The 23,497-nt window shown below is 53.1% G+C and overlaps 2 protein-coding genes across 6 annotated transcripts; both read left to right on the forward strand.

The window, feature by feature from the left end:
• Positions 1–677: 677 nt before the first annotated feature.
• LMBR1L (limb development membrane protein 1 like) lies at positions 678–14,873 on the forward strand. Of its 5 annotated transcripts, XM_033222212.1 has the most exons (17): positions 678–1,100; positions 4,502–4,586; positions 5,584–5,617; positions 6,641–6,780; positions 6,971–7,074; positions 7,714–7,840; positions 8,365–8,433; positions 8,574–8,638; positions 8,839–8,911; positions 9,003–9,086; positions 9,183–9,259; positions 9,821–9,898; positions 10,047–10,120; positions 10,735–10,825; positions 10,928–10,994; positions 13,891–14,052; positions 14,268–14,873. In XM_033222212.1, exons 1-17 carry the CDS (start codon positions 1,029–1,031, stop codon positions 14,333–14,335), a joined length of 1,470 nt encoding a protein of 489 aa, XP_033078103.1. In that variant the 5' UTR covers positions 678–1,028; the 3' UTR covers positions 14,336–14,873. The 5 variants fall into 5 exon arrangements, with proteins under 5 accessions (XP_033078103.1, XP_033078104.1, XP_033078105.1 ...); XM_033222213.1 differs by lacking the exons at positions 13,891–14,052; positions 14,268–14,873 and adding an exon at positions 13,604–13,884; XM_033222214.1 differs by lacking the exons at positions 13,891–14,052; positions 14,268–14,873 and adding an exon at positions 13,447–13,588.
• A 1,089-nt stretch (positions 14,874–15,962) lies between these two features.
• On the forward strand, positions 15,963–22,439 carry DHH (desert hedgehog signaling molecule). The gene is made up of 3 exons (XM_033222218.1): positions 15,963–17,754; positions 20,588–20,849; positions 21,471–22,439. Exons 1-3 carry the CDS (start codon positions 17,452–17,454, stop codon positions 22,094–22,096), a joined length of 1,191 nt encoding a protein of 396 aa, XP_033078109.1. The 5' UTR covers positions 15,963–17,451; the 3' UTR covers positions 22,097–22,439.
• The last annotated feature ends 1,058 nt before the right edge of the window (positions 22,440–23,497 follow it).

Here is a 23,497-nt window from a genome sequence, read left to right on the forward strand (position 1 = left end):
AATAAAATAAAATAAAATGAGATAATAGGCTGGGTGGGTCACGCCTTGTAATCCGAGCACTTGGGAGTCCCAGCACTTTGAGGGTAGGAGTTCGAGATCAGCCTGGGTAACATGGCTGAGATAACGACTATACAGTGAATGGCACATAGTAAGTGGTTAGCTAATGTTTGACTCAGTCCCACTCTTCAGTGATCCTTGTGGGCATTTCTTCACAAAGTTGCAGGTCCTCTCTCCAGTATTTTTCAGTATTTGTTCTAGCACACACTAGGCCTTCCATAAAAATGATGGAGTGAAAACCCCTGGCGGCGGGAAACCGGGGTAGGGTTGTGGGGAGGGGCACCTCAACACAAACACACAGAAAATGCTACCGCAGAACATCGGTTACTGGGCAGAGGTACCTTTCAGAACCCCTAGGGTGCCCTCACATCCTGCCTGGCTGGCCTGATTCAAATGGTTCATTTAACCAAGGTCAAACTAACATCTTGGCTGCTACTAAAATCCAGGAACCGTCACTTTTCCCAGATAAGAGAGACAGTTGCTCAGTTAGAATCAGCAGCGGTAGGCCCAAAAGATCCTGCCTTCCTCCACGGGGCGAGCCTATCAGCGCTCCTCCAGCGATGAGCGGCAGCTCTCCAGGAGCCAATGAGTTCCTCCCCATGGAAGGAACCCGCCCACCCCTTGTGTCGTCACCAGATCTCTTAAAAAGATGGAACCTCAGCGGCGCTTCCTCGTAGCGAGCCTAGTGGCGGGTGTTTGCGTTGAAACGTGAGCGCGACCCGACCTTAAAGGGAAGGGAGCAAAGGAAGGACAGAGCCCTTTAAAACGAGGCGGGTGGTGCCTGCCCCTTTAAGGGTGGGGCATCCGGACGGCTGTATCTGAGCCCCAGACTGCCCCGAGTTTCTGTTGCAGGCTGCGAGGAAAGGCTCCTACACTGGGTCCGGGTGCTCGGCGGCGGCGGCGGCGGCTTCCTCCCCGCTTGTCCTCCCCGGGCCCGGAGGCACCCCGGCTCCAGTCATGCTGAGCAGAGTATGGAAGCACCTGACTACGAAGTGCTATCCGTGCGAGAACAGCTATTCCACGAGAGGATCCGCGAGTGCATTGTGAGTGCGGGGCCCCGGCGGGGAGAAGCGGGGGTTGCGGGAGAGGAGTGGGTTGGGGTCCGAGCCCACCTGGTCTCAGAGCGCCGTCAAACCATGCCTGGGCCAGCGGTGGGCGACGGAGGCCTCCATCCGGGCAGAAGGGCGGGTGCCCGGCTAGCGATCCCCCAGATGGGATCAGCTGGGTCCCTGAGCGGTAAACAAAGGCCGTCGTTTCCGTTCCTCCCCAACACGCCCCTCCCTGCCCCTCCCTCGCACCCCTCACCCAGCGCGTCTGAGAGCCTGCGGAGTCCGCCTTAGTCTGATAATCGGGGAAGGATGGGTTTGCTTCTCAAACGGGGTTGAGGGCAAACCCAGCTGACGTTGGATGAAGGGGAGAAATCGTCACTCTGAGCTTGATTCCAGAAAAGAGGGGAGGTGTAGGGATAGCAGACAGGAGGAACCTGGGGACTTGGCGGGTCATCTCCTGCTTTGGAAGAAAGGAGTCTTACTAGGGTGGATCCTAATATGTAGAGATGAGGAACAACCAAGTATCCAAGTATCCCCCCGTCTTTCTTCTTATTAGTGTTTGTTTGAAACCCTGCAAGGCTGGGTTCCCAGCCTCTCAGCTATTCCGGGGTTTCCCCAGTAAGTTGTCCTCCCAGGGCTTCAGAGGGTATCTGGCTGCTGTTCCTTACGCCATCCCTGCCACTTAGAGCGGCAGCTGAACCAGCCGCAGAGAAGTGGACTCCTCAATTCTGGGGTAGGGGTACCCAGTGGAGCTTAGGGAGTTATATCTTCTTCAGCCTTGCTTTGAATTCTTACCTCTCTCCTTTCTCCTCTGTTTCCTTCCCCAGAGCTCCCCAGGGCAACCCTCATCTCCAAATAGTAAATGGAAAGGGAATGGTTTGGGAAAACAGAAAGAAATGTTAGTAAGTGGGGGATCCCAGTCTTGGGGTCATTCCCTTCATTTTTCTCAGGCTGGGCTCTAGCCAGCCCTGGGCAGCCTATTGGAGGTAGGGTAAATTGAGCCAGGACATAATTAGGTCTGCTCTTATCTGTGAGGACAGGAAAGTATATTAGTCTGAGTGTGCAACTCCAGTAGAAGTTTGCTTTCGGCAAGCCTTCCTTGTGTGTTTCTTGGTGGACAGTCCACATGGTGGGTTGGGCATATTGCAGAGGCACAGCCAGGTCTTGAGACAGTGTCAGGCAGGAGGCTCACATTCCTAGAGAACAGGGAGGGATGAGACCTTGGACAGAAGCAGCCTCCTGGATGTCTCCCCCATCCTTTAGTCCCATGAGCTGAGAACATCAGTGCTGGCTAAGGGTAGCCTGAAGATTTATGGTGCCTCCCCCACCTGGCTCTCATCCAGGGGCTGAAGCGCAACCTAGCCTCTTGGAACTGCGTGGAACTCCAGCCTGACCTTTTGAGCCCTCCCACCTTCCTGGCTATTACGCAAGCCCAGGGCAGAACACAGGCTATAAAAATCTTGCAGCTACAATCTGAGTGGCTCCTTCTATTCTGCTTCCCTAATGTCAAAAGCTATGACTTTGTTCTAGATCGATGGCTCTCTTGCATCTCTGTGGATTCTTCCCTCCTTGTATAGATAACTGTATGTGTATTCCCTGTGAGGTCAGCCCTTTCTGGAGACTGGAAGACCCATGAGACTGATCCTGTCTTCTTGGCGTATCTCAAACACAATAACTTCTTTTCTTGATACTCTCTGGCCCTTTTTTTTTTGAGACCTAGTCTCACTCTGTTGCCCAGGCTGGAGTGCAGTGGCATGATCTTTGCTCACTGCAACCTCCGCCTCCCAGGTTCTAGTGATTCTTGTGCCTCAGCCTCGCGAGTAGGTGGGATTACAGGCACCTGCCACCACACACAGTTTTTTTTTTTTTTTTAGACTGAGTCTCTCTCTGTCGCCAGGCTGGAGTAAAGTGGCACAATTTCGGCTCACTGCAACCTCCGCCTCCTGGGTTCACGCAATTCTCCTGCCTCAGCCTCTCGAGTAGCTGAGACTATAGGTGCATGCCACCATGCCTGGCTAATTTTTGTATTTTTAGTAGAGATGGGGTTTCACCATGTTGGCCAGGATGGCCTCGATCTCTTGACCACGTGATCCTCCCGCATTGGCCTCCAAAAGTGCTGGGATTATAGGCATGAGCCACTGCGCCCAGCCAATTTTTGTAATTTTTTGTTTGTTTGTTTTTGAGACGGAGTCTTGCTCTGTCACCCAGGCTAGAGTGCAGTGGTGCAATCACGGCTCGCTGCAACCTCCACCTCCCGAATTCAATTGATTCTCCTGCCTCAGCCTCCTGAGTAGCTGGGATTACAGGCACGTACCACCACACCCAGCTAATGTTTGTATTTTTAGTAGAGACGAGGGGTTCCACTGTGTTGGTCAGGCTGGTCTCGAACTCCTGACCTCATGATCCTCCCACCTCGGCCTGCCAAAGTACTGGGATTACAGGCATGAGCCTCCGCGCTCAGCCCAATTTTTGTATTTTTAGTAAAGACAGGGTTTCACCATGTTGGCCAGGCTGGTCTCAAACTCCTGACGTCAATTGATTCACCTGCCTTGGCCTCCCAAAGTGCTGGGATTACAGGCGTGAGCCACTGTGCCTGGTCGAGATTCTCTGTTCTTGATTATAGAGCCAAGCTGGCCAATGACTCCTCCTCTGGGCAGTAGAAGCTTACTTGGAGTAGAGTAGGAATGAATATGCAGATTAACGTGGCCGAGTTCCGCCATCACTGTCACTTGGCAGTCTAGCCAACTGTAGAAACACTAGATATTGGGCCCTAGCTAAAGCCCACTGTTAGGGGTAGAGGATTAAATGAGGCTCTGGTTTGGCCCAGCAGACCTGATCTTTCAGGCCCCTGAATAAGCATGGAATAGAAGTTGTGACTTGGTCTAGAAACATGACACCTACTTTGGGTCAAGGCACCAGTGTGGGTGGAGGTAGGAGGGTAGGGTAGTGATGGGGTGCCAGGACAATGCAGACATCTTCCTCCCCTCAAACCTGCTTCCCTTCCCAATAATGTGCTCAGAGTAAATTCCCTCTGGTTCTGTAACTGGTTTGAAATGTGTGTGCTTGTGCATTTCTAGGAGTTTTCTTTGCCCATTTACCAACCAGAGTTGGGCTGAAGCTATTTTCCCCCAGTGAAGTCCTTGTAGGGCTGGGCATGGTACTGTTTCCCCAGGTGCATGGGGCAGCCCCTGTCTGGCCCTTCTTCGAGGCCCCTGGGGCTCTGACTAGAAGGAAGTACCTGGGGGATCAGAACAGAATATACTTCCAGATGGAACCCCTGGAAGTATGGAGCCTTATCTTAAGGAAGTAATGGCCATGGAATTAACAGAGAGGCCCTTGGCTGTGGAATATGCTAAAGGTTAGAGCTTCTCATCCCAGCTCACATTCTGCTACAGATCTCAACACTTCTGTTTGCAACACTGTACATCCTCTGCCACATCTTCCTGACCCGCTTTAAGAAGTCTGCTGAGTTCACCACAGGTACTGTGATTTCCCTCCCTCCTGCCAGAGTTCTAGTTGCCATGGACCAGCCTCAGGGGAATGGGCCTATGGCGCCCACTGGGAAAGGAGCAGTGGCTGTGTGGGGCTGTTCTGGATCCTTTGCCTCTTCAGCCTCCCTTTCTGCACAGACAGGGGCAAGGGCAGCTAGATGGAAGTGTCTTCTGGGCAAGTCATATAACATTTCTGATCTTCAGTTTCATCCTACAAAATGGGCATAGCAATGTCTACCTACTCCATTGTGTGGACCAAAGGAGATGGTTAATGTGAAAGCCCTTTGTGAACCTGAAGTGAGCAACTGCCGGGTGATTGTCATTACGGGCACAGTCTCTGTGTCATCTCCTCTCCTAGTGCTCCCACAGCCAGGACCAGAGACCTCCCTGATGACTGGGGCACCTGGTGATGGTGGCCTTTCTCTTTATGGGGAGTCTGAGTATGCTCAGATTGCAGCTTTCCTTCCCTAGACATTGTGTAATTGGAGGTGGGGGCACACTTGCCCCAGTTTCTAGCCCTAGCCTTTCCTCCTCTCAGGGTGGCTCAGGATGAGTCCCCACCCAACAAGGCAGCTACCCTAGAGTAATTCCTTTGGGGACCTTCTCTGTGAATCTCCCTTCCCCCTCTTCTTTTCCCTTTCCTAGACCCAGCCACTGATGTAACAAACCTCACAGACTAGTTGTTTATTATATTAATATTTTGAGCATATAAAGAGGAACCTGTGATGGGAGAGATCTAGGGAGGAGGAAAGAAGTACAGGAATGTCTGGCCTGTATTCTCTTACCTGGGACCACTGATTTTTAAGCTGCCACCTTGACTGCAGAATAGGCTATGGAGTTCATAATGTGTGGTCTCCTGGAGCCTTCTGTTCAGCTCTGCCTTCTTTGAGGGGGCAGGGATGGGGCGGGGAGCACATTGTAATACTTACGGCCTCAGAGCTGCCCCCTGATGTCCTGCCTCTTCCCCGTGCCTCTGTCTCTTACAGTGGATGATGAAGATGCCACAGTCAACAAGATTGCGTAAGTATCCCTGCCTCAGCACCTAACACCAGTGGTCTTTAGGAACTGGGATCTAGGGAGGCATAGAGCTGGAGGGAGAAGGGGGAAGTCTCACACAGTGAAGACAGAGTTTCTTTTTCCACCCCATTTCTGGCTTCCGGCTTTACCTCACCCTGGGGACGCTCAGAAAAGCTGCTGTTCCTGTCTTCCTGGTTAGGCCAGGAGCTTGTGGGAGCCTCATGGCCAGGAACATCCACTGGGGCCTGAGTCACCGGAAATGGCTCCAGCTTGGCTTCACCTCCCAGCAACCAGAGTGGGGATGCAGATTGATGGAAAAGGAGCAGGGTGTGGGGAAGATGGGAACCCCTGAGGGAGGGGCATGCTTGGTTCTGAGAGGAAGGCCCATATTCCAGGCTGCCAATGTTCACTAGCACATACAGAGAAAGATAGAGAGATGACTCCTCTGAGTCAGTAGGTCAGAAGGCAGCCCTCCACTCTTGATGGACCAACGAGATAGAAGTGCCCCTCTTCAGTGTATGCAGCCCAGGGCATAGACCTTGGCTATGAAGCTAGGTTTCAGTTTCCCCTTGTCCTCCTTTGCCCTCATGCCTTTGTGCGGGGCATAGCCACATGGGATGACCCTGTGCTTATCTGGGCAAAAAGAAGTAAGCTCAGAAATCCATATCCCTGAGTAAAGAAGAGAAGCCAGGCCCCCTAGCTTTGGTATCCTACCTGGCATAACTTATAGGCATGTATGGGAGGACGACATTCCTGGGGACAGCTGGGTATGTGACATGGCAGGTGACCAGCTTCCCATGAATGCCCGAAGCTGTGCCCATCCCGTGAGCTGGGGCTTCCCTGGAGGTAAAGGGCTAGGGTGGGCCGGCAGTGGGTAGAACCCCAGCTGGATGGCTCCTTCCTTAGCTCTGTCATTGCTACAGCTGATTGTGGAAGCCACAGGTGCCCTCAGGACAAATGGGACTTCTTCAGCACAGCGTAGTGAGTGCTGAGCTAAGCAAGGACACTCTCCCCTTCTCTGCCCAGGCTCGAGCTGTGCACCTTTACCCTGGCAATTGCCCTGGGTGCTGTCCTGCTCCTGCCCTTCTCCATCATCAGCAATGAGGTGCTACTCTCCTTGCCTCGGAACTACTACATCCAGTGGCTCAACGGCTCCCTTATCCATGGTTTGTGGCTCCTAGAGGCGGCTTGGGGTGGGGATAGGGAGCAGAGAGCAGATAGAGTCGGGCAGACTCAGGCAGCTGTGGGCCAGTCATGTGTCGCACCTTCCCTCTCCGCTTCTCCTGCAAATGGTCAGTCTCCTGTCAGTTGCCCCTCCCTTTACTGACCATCTCTGCTTTTCCTTTTTTGCTCTAGGCCTCTGGAACCTTGTTTTTCTCTTCTCCAACCTGTCCCTCATCTTCCTCATGCCCTTTGCATATTTCTTCACTGAGTCCGAGGGCTTTGCTGGCTCCAGAAAGGTAAGTAGGGGATATGTATCCAGGCAGGAAACGGAATCCCACACACATGGTTCAACTGAAGAGATTTTAATAAAGAGGCTATTTGCAGAGGTTTAGTTAAAGGAAGTTTGAGGCTCTAGTGACAGTAGGAAGTCATTACTACCCTTAGGCCTGTAGAGACAAAGGGAGGAAATAGTTTCTAGAACCCACTAATAGCTGAAGCCAGGGATGTGAAGCTGCCCAGAGAGGAGCTGTTGTCTTAGTGTCATAATCACTGCCAAAACCATGGTGGCAGATGTGGGAGGACTCACAGGAAACATACCCTCACCCCTTTTCTACCTTCCATTCTGCTGTTGGATGCAAAACTAGAGGGCAAAGGGCTTGTGGGATGCAGACCTCAGAGGTCAGCCTCCCAGAGCACACAACAAGGAATGGGTCTGGGAAAAGGAGATGCAAATGAAGAACACCTGGTATGTGGGGTGACCTTAGACTGGGGAGTGGGAAGACAGAGCAACTTAGCAGAATAAGAGGGAAACCCTCTCTCTTATCTCCTGAATCCAGACCTCTCTGGTTCCCGCCGGCTGGCCGCCATCTCCGATGTCTTTCCATCCCCACACTGCCCTGATGTTAACCTCCTTCACCTGTTGCCTCCTTCTGTAGGGTGTCCTGGGCCGGGTCTATGAGACAGTGGTGATGTTGATGCTCCTCACTCTGCTGGTGCTAGGTATGGTGTGGGTGGCATCAGCCATTGTGGATAACAACAAGGCCAGCAGAGAGTCACTCTATGGTGAGTGGCCCAGCTTCCTCCAGGCTGTGTGGCTTTTCAGTTGGCCCATGTCCACCTACCTGGAATGACTGTAACCCACTAAAGTGGAAAAGGTTGGCACCTTCTCCCTTTGACTGAAGTTTCAAACTGATAGACATCTGGCCAAATCCAATTTGCAGAAATGTTTCATTGGCCTATGCAATGGTTTTTAAAATATATATTCTTCAGTTGCTAACATTTTAAATTGGGAGGTTTCATATTAATATCCAGATATCTAACTTTGCTTGACAAGGAGAAGATCTGGCTACATTAGTCCCTGGTGATGGGGGCCAAATAGCAGTTATACCCTTTAGTTAGGGGTTAGGATCTCCAGTTTGTTATAGGCCCTGCCATTCCCTCTTCTGCTGATGCTGGCCAGCTTTCTTCATTTGTATTACTTGCCTAACCCCTGTGGGGACTGTGCCCTTGTCTAGACTCTGAAGCCTGTCAGCCCGCAGTAAGCAAGAAGAGATGAGCTGACATGCCTCTTTTTTTTCTATCCTTAGACTTGTGGGAGTACTATCTCCCCTACCTCTACTCATGCATCTCCTTCCTTGGGGTTCTGCTGCTCCTGGGTGAGTGTACAGGGTCTGGGAGTGAATGGGTAGGGTCCTTGGACCAGAGTAACCAGGCTGGAAGGAGGGGGAATGGAGGGGCATGTTAGGCAAGGGGTGGAGAGCAGGGTCTGGCAGGTGACTGGCTCTTGTTCTCACAGTGTGTACTCCACTGGGTCTCGCCCGCATGTTCTCCGTCACTGGGAAGCTGCTGGTCAAGCCCCGGGTATGTGGTATTCCTTGCTCTTTGATCCTGCAGGGTGAGCTTCCTGCAGAGCTGGAACCAAACAATGAAACCCACAGAGTGGTGAATGAGGGTTTGGGGGAGGCCTGAGACTAGGGAGCCCTGGGAAGAACAGGGTTCTCCTGGGGCCTTTGGGTCAGGGAGCCTCTGAAAGTTAGTCTCTTCCTTTCCCCTGCCCCTAGTTGCTGGAAGACCTGGAGGAGCAGCTGTACTGCTCAGCCTTTGAGGAGGCAGCCCTGACCCGCAGGATCTGTAGTGAGTTGCAGTTCTTCCCTGATGGGGTGGTGGGCTTGGCCTGGGCAGAGACTGCCCGACTTGGGAGCAACACCATATTCTCTGCCCTCAGATCCTACTTCCTGCTGGCTGCCTTTAGACATAGAGCTGCTACACAGACAGCTCCTGGCTCTGCAGACACAGAGCGTCCTGCTGGGTATGTGGGTTGGTAGGGCTTGGGATACCTGGGTTTCCCCAAGGAGAGTAGCCCCTGGTTCCAGGTGCTTGCTGACAGCCTCCCATCCCTGCACAGAGAAGCGGCGGAAGGCTTCAGCCTGGCAACGGAACCTGGGCTACCCCCTGGCTATGCTGTGCTTGCTGGTGCTGACGGTGGGTATACCAGCCCTAGAGGTGGGGAGTGGACCCTCAGTACTCGAGGCCTTCTCAGGGAGAGGGGAGGCGATGAGGGGACCTGGTTATCATCAGTATTAGTGGTTGCTTCTCACTGAGTGCCTGCTTTTATGTCCTGCCTGTGCTGAGCACAAATGTTGAGCACATCAATCCTCATTTTGTAGATGAAGAGACAGAGTTGAGTGACTTGCCCAAGGTCACACAGGGCCAGTGAGTAGTTGTGCAGGTTTGCCCTGGCATGAGAATAAGCAGTCGATTCCCCTATGGACTCAAGAATATATCTTATCAGTTGGAAGAAGAGAGATGCCTTTTGCTATTTATCCTTTTTGCAATCCATCCACCTAGAGGAGATGTATCTTATAATGTCCTCAAAGGCACTCTGTTGCTAATAACAGCTTTGATGAGGTCCCATACAGCTCATTGGAAGCGGAGCTAGTCTTGGAAACTGGAAATGTTGGACCAGAGTCTCTGCCCATTCCTTTAGCTCTGGGTCGAGCTGTGGTCTGAGGTGGGATGGGAGTCTGACCTTGCCTCACACAGGGCCTGTCTGTGCTCATTGTGGCCATCCACATCCTGGAGCTGCTCATCGATGAGGCTGCCATGCCCCGAGGCATGCAGGTACCAGGCTGCCCTCCCACCATATCCTTTGGGGAGGGCCTAAGAACAGCTGGGGAGAGGAGGCAGAAGCTGAGGACAGTGGGAAGGCTGGGTGCCGGGTAGTGCTGATGGTGGGGAATGCTCACAGTGACACTGCCCCACTCCTCAGGGTGCCTCCTTAGGCCAGGTCTCCTTCTCCAAGCTGGGCTCCTTTGGTGCCGTCGTTCAGGTTGTACTCATCTTGTATCCTTCTGGAATACAAAAACCTGTCTCCTGGGACTCTAGACAGCACTTCGTGGACTTTGTCTCCTTTGGGACTCTGAGCAACACTGATGGGAAATGGGGCAAGTTTTCATCAATCTCGGGTTCAGAAAGAAGGAAAATACTTAATTTTGAAAGGAGAGCTGGTGGTTCAGTAGAATCTGATCAGAAGAAAATAAAAAAGAAGCCAGATGCAGTGGCTCACACAGTGCTAATCCTAGCACTTTGGGAGGCTGAGGCGGGTGGATTTCTTGAGCTTAGAATTTCAAGACCAGCCTGAGCAACATGGTGAAACCTGGTCTCTACAAAAAATACAAAAAATTAGCCGGGCGTGGTGGTGCGTGCTTGCATTCCCAGTTATGTGGGAGGCTGATGTGGGAAGATCGCTTGAGCCCAGAAGGTCAAGGCACTGGGAGCTGAAATTGCACCACTGCACTCCAGCCTGGGTGACAAAGTGAGATCCTGTCTCAAAAATAAATAAATAAATAAGCAAATAAATAAATAAATAAGAAGTGGGCTGAGAGAGAGCTCTGTTCCCTTTGAGATGAGTTATTAATTCTTAGGAGCCAGCCAGTTCTTCCTTAATGCAGTGGCAGTTACCTAATGGTGTCCTCGGTTGTGGGCTTCTATAGCTCTCCACTCTTCCGGAGCCTGCGGCCCAGATGGCATGACACCGCCATGACGCAGGTAGCTGGGAGGGAGTAAGGGAAGCCTCCTGCGGGGTGTGGATGGGCACTAGGTGCCTGCAGCTCTTCCACCCTCACCACTCCTTTCCCTGCTTCCACCCAGATAATTGGGAACTGTGTCTGTCTCCTGGTCCTAAGCTCAGCACTTCCTGTCTTCTCTCGAACCCTAGGTAAGTATTGAAAGGAGGAAATAAAGGAATTGGGTTTTTTTGAGTACTTACTGATGTAAAGCAGGCACTTTATTTACATGCTTTCTCTAATTCCCACAACAAACCCGTGAGTAGGTATTATCTGCATTATATAAATGAGGAAAGCGAGGCTCTGTAAAGTGCCTACACTGAGCTTCAGGGTACTGTTGCCGCAAAGTACATACTTTTTTTTTTTTTTTTTTTGAGATGCAGTCTTGCTGTCGCCCAGGCTGGAGTGCAGTGGCCGGATCACAGCTCACTGCAAGCTCTGCCTCCTGGGTTCACGCCATTCTCCTGCGTCAGCCTCCCGACTAGCTGGGAGTACAGGCGCTCGCCACCTCGCCCGGCTAGTTTTTTGTATTTTTTTAGTAGAGACGGGGTTTCACCATGTTAGCCAGGATGGTCTCGATTTCCTGACCTCGTGATCCGCCCGCCTCGGCCTCCCAAAGTGCTGGGATTACAGGCGTGAGCCACCGTGCCCAGCGCAAAGTACATACTTTTTACATTTGCTACTGCCTCTCTCATTTACTTCTACTTTTGGTCGGGGAGCACACTTTTTTCTAAATCTTTCTCCTGGGTGAGTAATCTAGTAAATGTGCCTATTTGAAAAATGATGAACAGAGAAGCTACCTGATTGACCCAGATTATACAGCTAGTTTGAGGCAAGGTCAAGTCAGTCTAGGACCCTTGTCTCCTGAACCCCAGGCTAGTGCTTTCTCTACACTGGGGTGTCAGATAATATACTCATTCCTTCTCCTGCCTTGAAAGCTATATCTATAATTAACTGGTTAAAAAGTTCAAGAGTGGCTGGGCGCAGTGACTCGTGCCTATAATCCCAGTACTCTGGGAGGCCAAGGCGGGTGGATCACCTGAGGTTGGGATTTCAAGACCAGCCTGACCAACATGGAGAAACCCCGTCTCTACTAAAAATACAAAATTAGCCAGGCGTGGTGGCGCATGCCTGTAGTCCCAGCTACTCAGGAAGCTGAGGCAGGAGAATCACTTGAACCCAGGAGGCAAAGGTTGCAGTGAGCTGAGCTCGTGCCATGCACTCCAGCCTGGGCAACAAGAGCGAATCTTCATCTCAAAAAAAAAAAAAAGTTCGAGAATGTAACTAGTTCACCCCAAGGTAGTATGTGAGCTGCAGAGGTAACAACCGCCCTCCTACCTCCCCCTAAATACCACATCACCCTCTGTGTTTTATATATGATTTCATATTTAAATCAGTTCTGGGGCCAGGCCTGGTGGCTCACGTCTGTAATCCCACACTTTGGGAGGCCAAGGTGGACGGATCGGCTTGAGGCCAGGAGTTCAAGACCAGGCTAGCCAACATGGTGAAACCCCATCTTTATGAAAAATTTAAAAATTAGCCAGGTATGGTGGCACATGCCTGTAATCCCAGCTGGGGTGTGAGAATTGCTGAGCTTGGGAGGTAGCTGAGGCATGAGAATTGCTTGAGCTTGGGAGGTGGAGGTTGCAGCGAGCCAAGATGGTATCACTGCACTCCAGCCTGGGTGACAGAGCAAGACCCTGTCTCAGAACAACAACAACAAAAAAGGCCAGGCGCAGTGGCTCAAGCCTGTAATCCCAGCACTTTGGGAGGCCGAGACGGGCGGATCACAAGGTCAGGGGATCGAGACCATCCTGGCTAACATGGTGAAACCCCGTCTCTACTAAAAAATACAAAAAACTAGCCAGGCGAGGCTGTAGTCCCAGCTACTCGGGAGGCTGAGGCAGGAGAATGGCATAAACCTGGGAGGCGGAGCTTGCAGTGAGCTGAGATCCGGCCACTGCACTCCAGCCTGGGCAACAGAGCGAGACTCCGTCTCAAAAAAAAAAAAAGAAAAGAAAAGAAATCAGCTGTGATCCAGGCACAGTGGTTCACGCCTGTAATCCCAGCACTTTGGGAGGCCAAAGTGGGAGGATCACTTGAGGCCAGGAGTCCTAGACCAGCTTGAGCAACATAGTGAGACCCCATCTCTACCCCCCCCAAAAAAAAGTGTTTTTGTTTTTTTTTTTAATTAGCACACCTATAGTCCTAGCTATGTGTGAGACGGGGGCAGGAGGGTTGCTTGGGCCCAGGAGTTTGAAGCTGCAGTGAACTAAGATTGTACAACTGCACTCCAACCTGGGCAACAGAGCAAGATCCTGTCTTAAGACAAAACCAAATTAAACGAAACAAAAAACAGTTCTGTTTAATTCTTAACGTTGTATTTTTCCACTCTACCATTTGTATTTATGCCAGGAGAATTTGTAAGACAGTAGGCTTGTGGGTCTTCCAATTAGTTCCTTTAGGTTGGATGCAGGTAAGAATATTTACAGGTGGGGAGCAGAGTTTTTTGATTTATGATAGTATTATGAGGGGCCCAGTAAATGTTAGAATAGTGCCTGGCACAGATAGTGCTTTATGTGTGTTGTCTCATTTAATTCTTAGGAAACTGAGGCACAGAAAATTTAAGGAAGTTGCCCCAGATCACACAGCTAGTTAGGGGTGGAGTTGGGATATGAACCAAAGCAGCCTGATCAGTCTGAGCGGTCAGCAACCACACTGTTCTGTCTACTAAAAAAACTTGGTGAACTGCTTGTTCCAGGCCCAGGAACAGGTAGTAGGCCCTGGGAGGTCCTGGGAACACAGATAGCCAGAGGAGGCCTCACTGGAGGAGAAGATACCAGACTCTGGAAGCGAAGTTGAAGCAAGCCTAGCTGCTGACACTTTGAACAGTCCCGAACTACTAGTCAGCTTGCGGAGTAGAATTGGGAGAGGCCAACCTATCAGTTGCAGTGTTGAAATGTGGCCACCAGGAGGCAGCACAAAGTTGGACTGGTAGTAGAAAAGGGCCTGGGGAGCCCACCTCTCATCCTGGCCTTTGTACTTCAGGGCTCACTCGCTTTGACCTGCTGGGTGACTTTGGACGCTTCAACTGGCTGGGCAATTTCTACATTGTGTTCCTCTACAACGCAGCCTTTGCAGGCCTCACCACACTCTGTCTGGTGAAGACCTTCACTGCAGCTGTGCGGGCAGAGCTGATCCGGGCCTTCGGTGAGAGGGAGTGAGGGTGCAGGCTGTCGGGGGGTGGTAGTTATCTAGGACACTCTGGATCACGGGTCACCCCGTCACCCCAGCAGGGGAGAGGGTGTGCTTCCTGCTTTGTGGGTAACATACCTCATCCACACATTCTGTGGCTTGGCTGTCTGGTCCCTAACGGACTGGACCTTTGACCTGCTTTTGACTGCCCATCTCCTCCTCTTCTCCAGGGTTGGACAGACTGCCACTGCCCGTCTCTGGTTTCCCCCGGGCATCTAGGAAGACCCAGCACCAGTGACCTCCAGCTGGGGTGGGAGGGAGAAAACTGGACACTGCCATCTGCTGCCTAGGCCTGGAGGGAAGCCCAAGGCTAGCTGGACCTCAGGACCTGGAATCTGAGAGGGTGGGTTGAGAGGGTGGGTGGCAGAGGGGAGCAGAGCCATCTGCACTGTTGCATAATCTGAGCCAGAGTTTGGGACCAGGACCTCCTGCTTTTCCATACTTAACTGTGGCCTCAGCATGGGGTAGAGCTGGGTGACTGGGTCTAGCCCCTGGTCCCAAATCTGTTTACACATCAATCTGCCTCACTGCTGTTCTGGGCCATGCCCATAGCCATGTTTACATGATTTGATGTGCAATAGGGTGGGGTGGGGACAGGGAAAGGACTGGGCCAGGCCAGGCTCGGGAGATAGATTGTCTCCCTTGGTTCTGGCCCAGCAGAGCCTAAGCACTGTGCTATCCTGGAGGGGCTTTGGACCACCTGAAAGACTAAGGGGATAGAAGGAGGCTTCACCCATCAGCAATAAAGTTGATCCCAGGATTTGCTTTGTTTTTTTTAAAGTGCCTGTCTCTGTGTGTGTTTGAACAGCCTTGCTCCCACCAGTCCTGAGTCTGCCCAGTAAGAGAAGCAGAGGGGTCCTGCCCACCATCCTTTTCCTTCCCCTTCATCTATATTACTAGCATCCTTTGGGGACTTGGATCTGGTGTTAGGCCATGCAGTTGGGCAGTGGAAAACTCCTCCATCCTCAGCCTTGCTTAAAGCTGGCTTGTCCCCTGACTCCTTATATCCATGGCGTTGGGACATGGGCATAGGAGTAGGATAACCTCCCCCGGTACACTCACACCTTCAGCCCTGTCCTCCCTGGCTTAACTATTGGATATAGAGTAAAATAAGTGGCTGGCTGACAAGGATTTTCATTTCCTACCTGAGAGAAGAACCTGGCTTTTTACTAGAGGCCATCAGTTTCTTGAAGAGCCCATGTGCTATGCTGCTGGTAAGAGCACAAAACTTGGTTATACAGACGGTGTATTGCACAAGTTCCAGGGATACCATTCACCTCATAGTCATTGTATGGATAGTTACTATGATAGTTTTCTCATAAAAGTCGGGCATCTTGAGGAAGGGGTGCTTTTTTCTTTTCTTTTTTCTCTTTTCTTGTGAGACAAGATCTGGCTCTATCACCCAGGCTGGAGTGCAGTGGGATAGTCTCAGCTCACTGCAACCTCCACATTCTGGGCTCAAGCCATTCTTCCAACTCGGGCTCCAGAATAGCTAGGACAACAAACATATGCTACCATGCGTGGCTAATTTTTGTATTTTTAGTAGAGATGGGGTTTTGCCATGTTGCCTAGGCTGGTCTTGAACTCCTGAGCTCAAGCGATCCACCTGCCTTGGCCTCCCAAAATGAGATTACAGAGGTGAGCCACGACACCCAGCCATCTTTTTTTTGGGGGAGGGGGGGTCTCTCTGTGTCACCCAGATTAGAGTGCAGTGGCATGATCTTAGATCACTACAACCTTGAACTCTTGGACCCAAGTGATCCTCCTTCCTCAGCCTCCTGAGTACGTAAGACTACAGGCATGTACCACCATCCCCCACTAATTATTATTATTTTTTTGAAATGGGGTCTCACTATGTTGACCAGGTTGGTCTTCAACTCATGGCCTCAAGCAGTCTTTGCCTCAGCCTCCCAAAGTATTGGGATTACAGGCGTGAGCCACTTTGCCTGGCCTGGTTTTTTTCTAATGTACGCTAAGTTGCTATGAGTACTAGCCATAGAGTGGGGTGAGGGGAGAGTGAGTATGAAACACAAAGTGTAGATTCCACAAATACTTGCAGAGCACCCTTCTGTAGAGTAGACACTTAACCTTGGAGATACATGATAAATATGTGTGCTTAAGATTGCTTTGTCTAGTAAGGTGCCAAATAATTCTAATACTGTTCTACCACTGCAGTTAAGTACTGATTCTTGAGGGAACACAGGTGGGCAGTGTTGGGACATCAAGGAAGGCTTCTTGAAGAAATGACTTCTGAACAAAAGAAATTGGATGTGGTGCCTCTGAGATGAGATCTGAGTGGCTGAAAATGGAGCCCCGGAGTCCAGAAAGGGAGAAAGCTGGAGAAGTGCCTAGATGGACAGTTAAGGGAAGTGATCCTCACCTCTTACAAAGACTTTTGAATGTCCACTGCCCTTCAGCAGCTTCCAACCGGCAAGTTATTCATTTGAAAAGCAGCAGCTAGTAGATGCCTGGCAAAGAAGAGAAGGGGAAAAAAGTTGGAAGTCCTAAACCAGACAATAAGTACCAAGCTCTGTCCCGGTTCTGGGGAAGTTCCAAAGGAGATTGTAAAGTTAGTAGAGAAATGGGCCCCTGGTATCCTCACCTCCCAGTCCTGCTTAATGCTGAGTGTGAGGAGAGATGGAAGTTGGGGAGATCTGCGGAGGACCACAGAGAAGGGAGGCTCTGGTTGTCTGCCCAAAGGGCTTGGCTGGTCTTGGGCAGAAATTGGAACCCATACTTCCTGGATGACAGCGGAGGGCATGGCCTGCCAGGGTAGGCTTTGAGAGAGCAAAAATTCCAATTCGAGTATCAGAGGACGGTGGTGTGGTTCCAAGTTTAGGCTTGGAGGTAGAAAGATGTTTAGGCAGCCAAGGACTGTAAAGCTACAAGGATTTCCTAGGCAGGTGTTTGCCTGGTTTCCAGGATGGGACACACTTCAGTCGCAAAATGGACCAGCAGTGACCGGCTAGATCCCCCGCCCGGGTGAGAAGGGGTGGGACGATCTTGGGAGAAGGGCGGAGGGCGGGGCCAGGGGCCACTTAAGGCGGAGTCCGGAGTCCGGGCGTTCTGGCAGCACCAGAGTCCTGCAGCAGAGACGGGCTGGGCTGGCACTCACCCACGACCCCCCTTCCCTGCTATGATGGTTCGTCAGTAGCAGGTCCTAGACGCCCCCCCGCCCCCGGGGGGCACGTGGGCAGAGCTAGCAGCAGCCAGGTGCACGGAGCCACAAGAGCTCTAGGGCACTCAGGGGGCAGCTCTGCCTGCTGCCCTCTCTGGTGCCTGTGGAGATGCCTAACTGACAGGAGAGTTAGTGAGGACAGGAACGCTCGCTCTTGGCCCAGGTCCGCTGTATCCATGGCTCTCCTGACCAATCTGCTGCCCCTGTGCTGCTTGGCACTTCTGGCGCTGCCAGCCCAGAGCTGCGGGCCGGGCCGGGGGCCGGTTGGCCGGCGCCGCTATGCGCGCAAGCAGCTCGTGCCGCTACTCTACAAGCAATTTGTGCCCGGCGTGCCCGAGCGGACCCTGGGCGCCAGTGGGCCTGCCGAGGGGAGGGTGGCAAGGGGCTCCGAGCGCTTCCGGGACCTCGTGCCCAACTACAACCCCGACATCATCTTCAAGGATGAGGAGAACAGTGGTGCGGACCGCCTGATGACCGAGGTAAGGAGGGCCTCTCACTACCTGAGCCAGGGCACTGCCAGCTCCTCCGTTTTCCTGTGGCAGCCCAGGAGAGTGAGTCCAGCTTCACCTACAGAGACTTTAGCCTTAAAGATCTTCCTTGTCACCAGCCCCGGGGGGAAAAAAATCCTTACTGGCTGGACAGAGTGGTTAGGAGGGATCCTGACTAGAAGAGTCTGGGATGGGGAGGGGAGGAGGGACTGACTAGTGAGAGTGAAGCTGGGAGAGGCAGCCAGGGCGGGGAAAGGAGGATGGCGGCAGGCGAGACGGGAAATGGCTGAGGCGTGGACCGGGGGTCAGCCACCCAGCTAGGCAGGAAGGGCTGGGGTGAGCTGGGGGCCAGGAGCTGGCTAGGCAGCAGACAGAAGCCTGGCTCCTGACCTGATTGTAGAAAAGCTCTGTGGGTCGAAAAGAAGAGACTGAAAAGGACTGGGACAGGGGTGGCCAAGGGTCAGGTCACCAGACCATGTACCTGAGGAGGGGCTGGGCAGAAATTGCTTTTGGCATGGGAAACGTCCTAGAACCAGGACACATCTATTCTAGGGTCTATTCTAGGGCTATCCTAGGGTCCAAACGACAATCTTGGGGTAAAAAGTCATCCTCAGTAAGAATAACAGATGGACCCACCTGAGAATCAGAGGGCTCCTAAGTCTTCCAAGCTCTGCCTATCTCAGGGGCTTTCCTTGGAATTACATAATTAAGATAAATTCAACTACCATTTTTGAGCACTGGAACTGAATCAGCCTAGAGTGAGGTGGGCAATGCCTTGGAAGAGAAGGACCACCTCTTGCCAGTGATTTATTTTTTATTTTTTGTAGAGATGAGGTCTTGCCATGTTGCCTAGGCTAGTCTTGAACTCCTGAGCTCAAGGGATCCTCTCGACTCGGCCTCCCAAAGTGCTGGGATTACAGGTGTGAGCCACTTCATCCAGCCTGGCCAGTGATCTTGAATGTTAAAACTGAAAGAAAACTTGGGAGATCACATTCCTCCAACCCTCCCCACCCTAACTGCCACCCTCATTTTACATCTGAGAGCTGGTCTTTCCCCAGGAGGAAAAGCAATTTAAACTCTCACAATTTAAAGTGGCATAGCTGGGACTAGAATTCAGGACTCCTGATTCTAAGCCCTATATACTTTCCATTACACCACCTAATTGTGTATGGAGTGGGGAGGTGAGGGGAGAGGGAGGGGTACGGATTTCCTCTGATTAATTGCCATAGTTTTCCAGGTTACTTTGTTAGGAAAACCTGTCCAGGGGAGAAAGAATTCCTTTTGCTTCTGCCCTGAAGCCTTCCTCCTACCCAGAGATTGGACAAGGGGCATTTCTTCTTTCCTCCTTGGCTGTGGAACATTGTGAGCCTTTTCTCTGGTTGCCACCTGCAGCAGAGTGGGCAGAACAAGGGACAGGCTCAGGAGGGGATCCGACAGGCCTGGGAGCCCCCTCAGTCTTGCTTATCTCCCACACCCTGGCTGCAAAAGGCCTCCATTGAGTTGGCTCTGCACTGGGCTGCTGCCCCCGCAGGTCAGGGCCTCGGGGCCTCCTTAGGGGACGAAACGACAAAGTTGGAAGGAGCTACCACTTTTCCTGTTTTTCCCCCACCCCCCAACTCTGCGGAGGTGGAGACGACTAGAGAAGGAGAGGGGAAAAGTGTCCTTCTGTTAGGAGGAAACCAAGTCCGAGGTGAGAGGTCGGAGGGGAAAGAAGAAAAGGAAGCTGTCCCTCTGCGCCTCCTCCCGCGGTGTCCCTGCTATGGTGCGCGCCAAGGTCTCCCGCTCCCAGGCTGGAGCGGCCAAGATAACTGTGGTCTCACTCCCCCAGGTGCAGGCTTACAGCCGCAGCTTCTTTTCCTCTTCTCCACTCTCACCCTGCAGGGGGCTCCCCAGATCCGCGCAAGGATCCCGTTATTCTCAGGTGCTATTCTCACGCCCTTCTGGGCTGCATCTAGAGCAGAGATGGGAGAGATGGGGGCTCTCCGGACTGGCAGAGCCTTAGCTGGAACTGGGAAGACTGGCCACGCAGGGGGAGGGGACCTAGCCGGACGGAGCAGGGATGGAGGGCGCGGCTTTCTGCCCTTTCCTCTCCCTGAGCCGGGGCGGCTGAAAAGCGCCTTTGTGGCCGGAGCTGCTGAGTCCGCTTCTCCCTGCGCGTCCCCGGCCTGGGCTCAGGATTCTCGCTCGGTTAAGTCATCCCGGAGAATGGCCATTGTACTTCGCGCAACCCCCGCCACCCCAATCCTTTTTCCAGCAGCCTTGATCCCGCACAGCTCCTCTTGGGCACCTCTGTGGGGGGCACCCGGAGCACGAAGGGGTTAATGCTAGGGGCTGAAAGGAGGAGGAGGAAGGAAGGAAGGAAGCGATGCCCGGTGCCAGGGAAGGCAATGAAACAAAAGATGAATCAGGAGGAGGGAGGAGAGCCGGTGCCTGGGGCGGGGGCCAGGCTCAAACAGGGGCTCCCCGGGAGCAACCAGGCCCTCCCTGACCACGCTTCCATTCGCCCTCCCAACTCTGGCCTTCTCCCAGGTTAAGCCGCTGTCCCAGAACCAATAGGGGTGAGGAACGGGCATTAAAAATGGGGAAGGAGGTAGGTGTGGGCATCCCCTCTCAACCTCAGAGGTGACCCCACAGTTCAACAACGCCCTGGGAACGGAGTGCAGATTGGCGACTACCATCTACTCAGATTCTCATTTCTCCAGGACACTCAAAAGCTGGGAGGGGGAGGAGTGGGGCCGGAATAACAAAGAATCAACCGTCCTATCCAGGTCCCTTTTGCCCCCAGGGCGGTGGTGGGGAGACTGACTCCTTTATTCCCCGCCAGCGTTGTAAGGAACGGGTGAATGCGTTGGCCATTGCGGTGATGAACATGTGGCCCGGAGTGCGCCTACGAGTGACTGAGGGCTGGGACGAGGACGGCCACCACGCTCAGGATTCACTCCACTACGAAGGCCGTGCTTTGGACATCACCACGTCTGACCGCGACCGCAACAAGTATGGGTTGCTGGCGCGCCTCGCAGTGGAAGCCGGCTTCGACTGGGTCTACTACGAGTCCCGCAACCACGTCCACGTGTCGGTCAAAGCTGGTACAGTAGGAGGAGGGTGGTAAAATCCGCCCAAAGGGGGCTCCCTCCGGGAAACTGAGTCTGCAGTAGTCCTGTTGCCACCCTAGGGGAGACCAAGCGGGCTTTAGTGTTGAAAAACACCCGTCCAGGGGCCGAGGCGGTGCCTCACGCCTCTAATCCCAGCACTTTGGGAGGCCAAGGCGGGAGGATCACTTGAGGTCAGGAGTTCGAGATCAGCCTGGCCAACATGGTGAAATCCCGTCTGTATTATAAATACAAAAATTAGTCCGGCGTGGTGGCGCATGCCTGTAATCCCAGCTACTCGTGAGACTGAGGCACGAGAATCGCTTGAACCCGGGAGGTAGAAGTTGCGGTGAGCCGAGATGCTGCCACTGCACTCCATCTACTGGGCGACAGAGGGAGACCCTATCTCTAAATAAATAAATAAATAAATAAGAGAAGAAAAAGGAAAAGAAAAGAAAGAAAACCACCCTTCCTTTTCTGCCCAGGTTGCGGCCAGTCAGGTTAATGGGAAATTGTGTTGTCCAGGACTGGCGATGTCTGCGCTGGCCTTGAGACTCGGTACCATCATTCTGGAACCACTGATCTTGATTCAATCCTCCCTGTGGTTGTTCCCTGCAGATAATTCACTGGCGGTCCGGGCGGGCGGCTGCTTTCCGGGAAATGCAACTGTGCGCCTGTGGAGCGGCGAGCGGAAGGGGCTGCGGGAACTGCACCGCGGAGACTGGGTTTTGGCTGCCGATGCGTCAGGCCGGGTGGTGCCCACGCCGGTGCTGCTCTTCCTGGACCGGGACTTGCAGCGCCGGGCTTCATTTGTGGCTGTGGAGACCGAGCGGCCCCCACGCAAACTGTTGCTCACACCCTGGCACCTGGTGTTTGCGGCTCGAGGGCCGGCGCCCTCGCCAGGCGACTTTGCACCGGTGTTCGCGCGCCGGCTACGCGCTGGGGATTCGGTGCTGGCGCCCGGCGGGGACGCGCTTCGGCCAACGCGCGTGGCCCGTGTGGCGCGAGAGGAAGCCGTGGGCGTGTTCGCGCCGCTCACAGCGCACGGGACGCTGCTGGTGAACGATGTCCTGGCCTCGTGCTACGCGGTTCTGGAGAGTCACCAGTGGGCGCACCGCGCTTTTGCCCCCTTGCGACTGCTGCACGCGCTAGGGGCGCTGCTCCCTGGCGGGGCCGTCCAGCCGACTGGCATGCATTGGTACTCTCGGCTCCTCTACCGCTTGGCAGAGGAGCTGCTGGGCTGAGCGTCCCAGGCATAGAAACCTCGAAGCGCCCGAGGAAACGAGGGCCTGCTGGCTGAGATGTGGGGGTGTGGGCAGCAGACGATGCAGACTGGAAGGGAGGGCGAGGGAGGGGGAGGGAGAAAATGGGGCTATGCCTGGCTTAGGGGCAACCTCGAACTTAGAGGAGGTGATCCGGGTCCTAGGTAGGTGGAGCTGATGGTGCGCACTCCTTAAAGAGGACTATTTAGGCTGGGCGCGGTGGCTCACGCCTGTAATCCTAGCACTTTGAGAGGCCGAGGCGGATAGATCACGAGGTCAGGAGATTCAGACCATCCTGGCTAACACGATGAAACCCCGTCTCTACTAAAAATACAAAAAAAAAAAAAAAAGAGGCCGGGCGCGGTGGCTCAAGCCTGTAATCCCAGCACTTTGGGAGGCCGAGACGGGCGGATCACGTGGTCAAGAGATCGAGACCATCCTGGCTAACACAGTGAAACCCCGTCTCTACTAAAAATACAAAAAAAAAACTAGCCGGGCGAGGTGGCGGGCGCCTGTAGTCCCAGCTACTGGGGAGGCTGAGGCAGGAGAATGGCGTAAACCCGGGAGGCGGAGCTTGCAGTGAGCTGAGATCTGGCCACTGCACTCCAGTCCGGGCGACAGAGTGAGACTCCGCCTCAAAAAAAAAAAAAAAAAAAAAAAAAAGAAAGAAAGAAAGAAAGATATTAGCCAGGCGTGGTGGCGGGCGCCTGTAATCCCAGCTATTCGGGAGGCTGAGGCAGGAGAATGGCGTGAACCCGGGAGGCGGAGCTTGCAGTGAGCCGAGATCCCGCCACTGCACTACAGCCTGGGCAACAGAGCGAGACCCTGTCTCCAAAAAAAAAAAAGGACTATTTAGCCTCTCCCCCAGTGCCTCAGCCCCACCCAATAATTTTATTTTATTTCTCTTATTTATAAATTGTAATATAATGATTCCCTTGCCCAGCTTGCCAAGGTAAGGGGCTGGGGCATGGCATTAACACTGTCTGACACCGCCAGCCAGTCTGACATCTGACATTTTCCTACAAGGTGGGCTAATAAAGGGAAGGCTTTCAGGAGCTTACTGGAAAACACCTCCATTCAGAGGGTGATTCACCTCCAGAGAGGGGAAGAAAGGTGGCCAACCTGAGTTAACACCTTACTTCCGGCTTCCCCTCCTTCCTCAGCAGGGTCTTTGGGACCCTTTTCCTCCCTTCAGAAGGGGCATCCCAACCCATAAGCAACAGAGCCCACAAGAGTCGTACCCTTTTCCAGGCTGCTGTTTCCATCTCCCACCCAGAGAGGATCAGCATTTTGCTTCTGCGGCTGAAGGGGCCAGGGTTGTCCGGGGTGGGAAAGACTATGCACACCTCTTCTCTGTTTATAGGGGCTCCAGCAGGGGCTCAG

Source organism: Trachypithecus francoisi, unplaced genomic scaffold, assembly GCF_009764315.1.
Source record: "Trachypithecus francoisi isolate TF-2019V2 unplaced genomic scaffold, Tfra_2.0 Lachesis_group11, whole genome shotgun sequence".
Classification (NCBI taxonomy): domain Eukaryota; kingdom Metazoa; phylum Chordata; class Mammalia; order Primates; family Cercopithecidae; genus Trachypithecus; species Trachypithecus francoisi.

Coding starts and splice junctions, on each gene's coding strand:
- LMBR1L (XM_033222212.1), top strand. CDS start 1,029: ATGGAAGCACCTGACTACGAAGTGCTATCCGTGCGAGAACAGCTATTC. Junction 9,087..9,182: donor GACACAGAGCGTCCTGCTGG/GTATGTGGGTTG, acceptor ATCCCTGCACAG/AGAAGCGGCGGAAGGCTTCA. Junction 10,826..10,927: donor ATGACACCGCCATGACGCAG/GTAGCTGGGAGG, acceptor GCTTCCACCCAG/ATAATTGGGAACTGTGTCTG.
- DHH (XM_033222218.1), top strand. CDS start 17,452: ATGGCTCTCCTGACCAATCTGCTGCCCCTGTGCTGCTTGGCACTTCTG. Junction 17,755..20,587: donor CGGACCGCCTGATGACCGAG/GTAAGGAGGGCC, acceptor ATTCCCCGCCAG/CGTTGTAAGGAACGGGTGAA. Junction 20,850..21,470: donor CCACGTGTCGGTCAAAGCTG/GTACAGTAGGAG, acceptor TGTTCCCTGCAG/ATAATTCACTGGCGGTCCGG.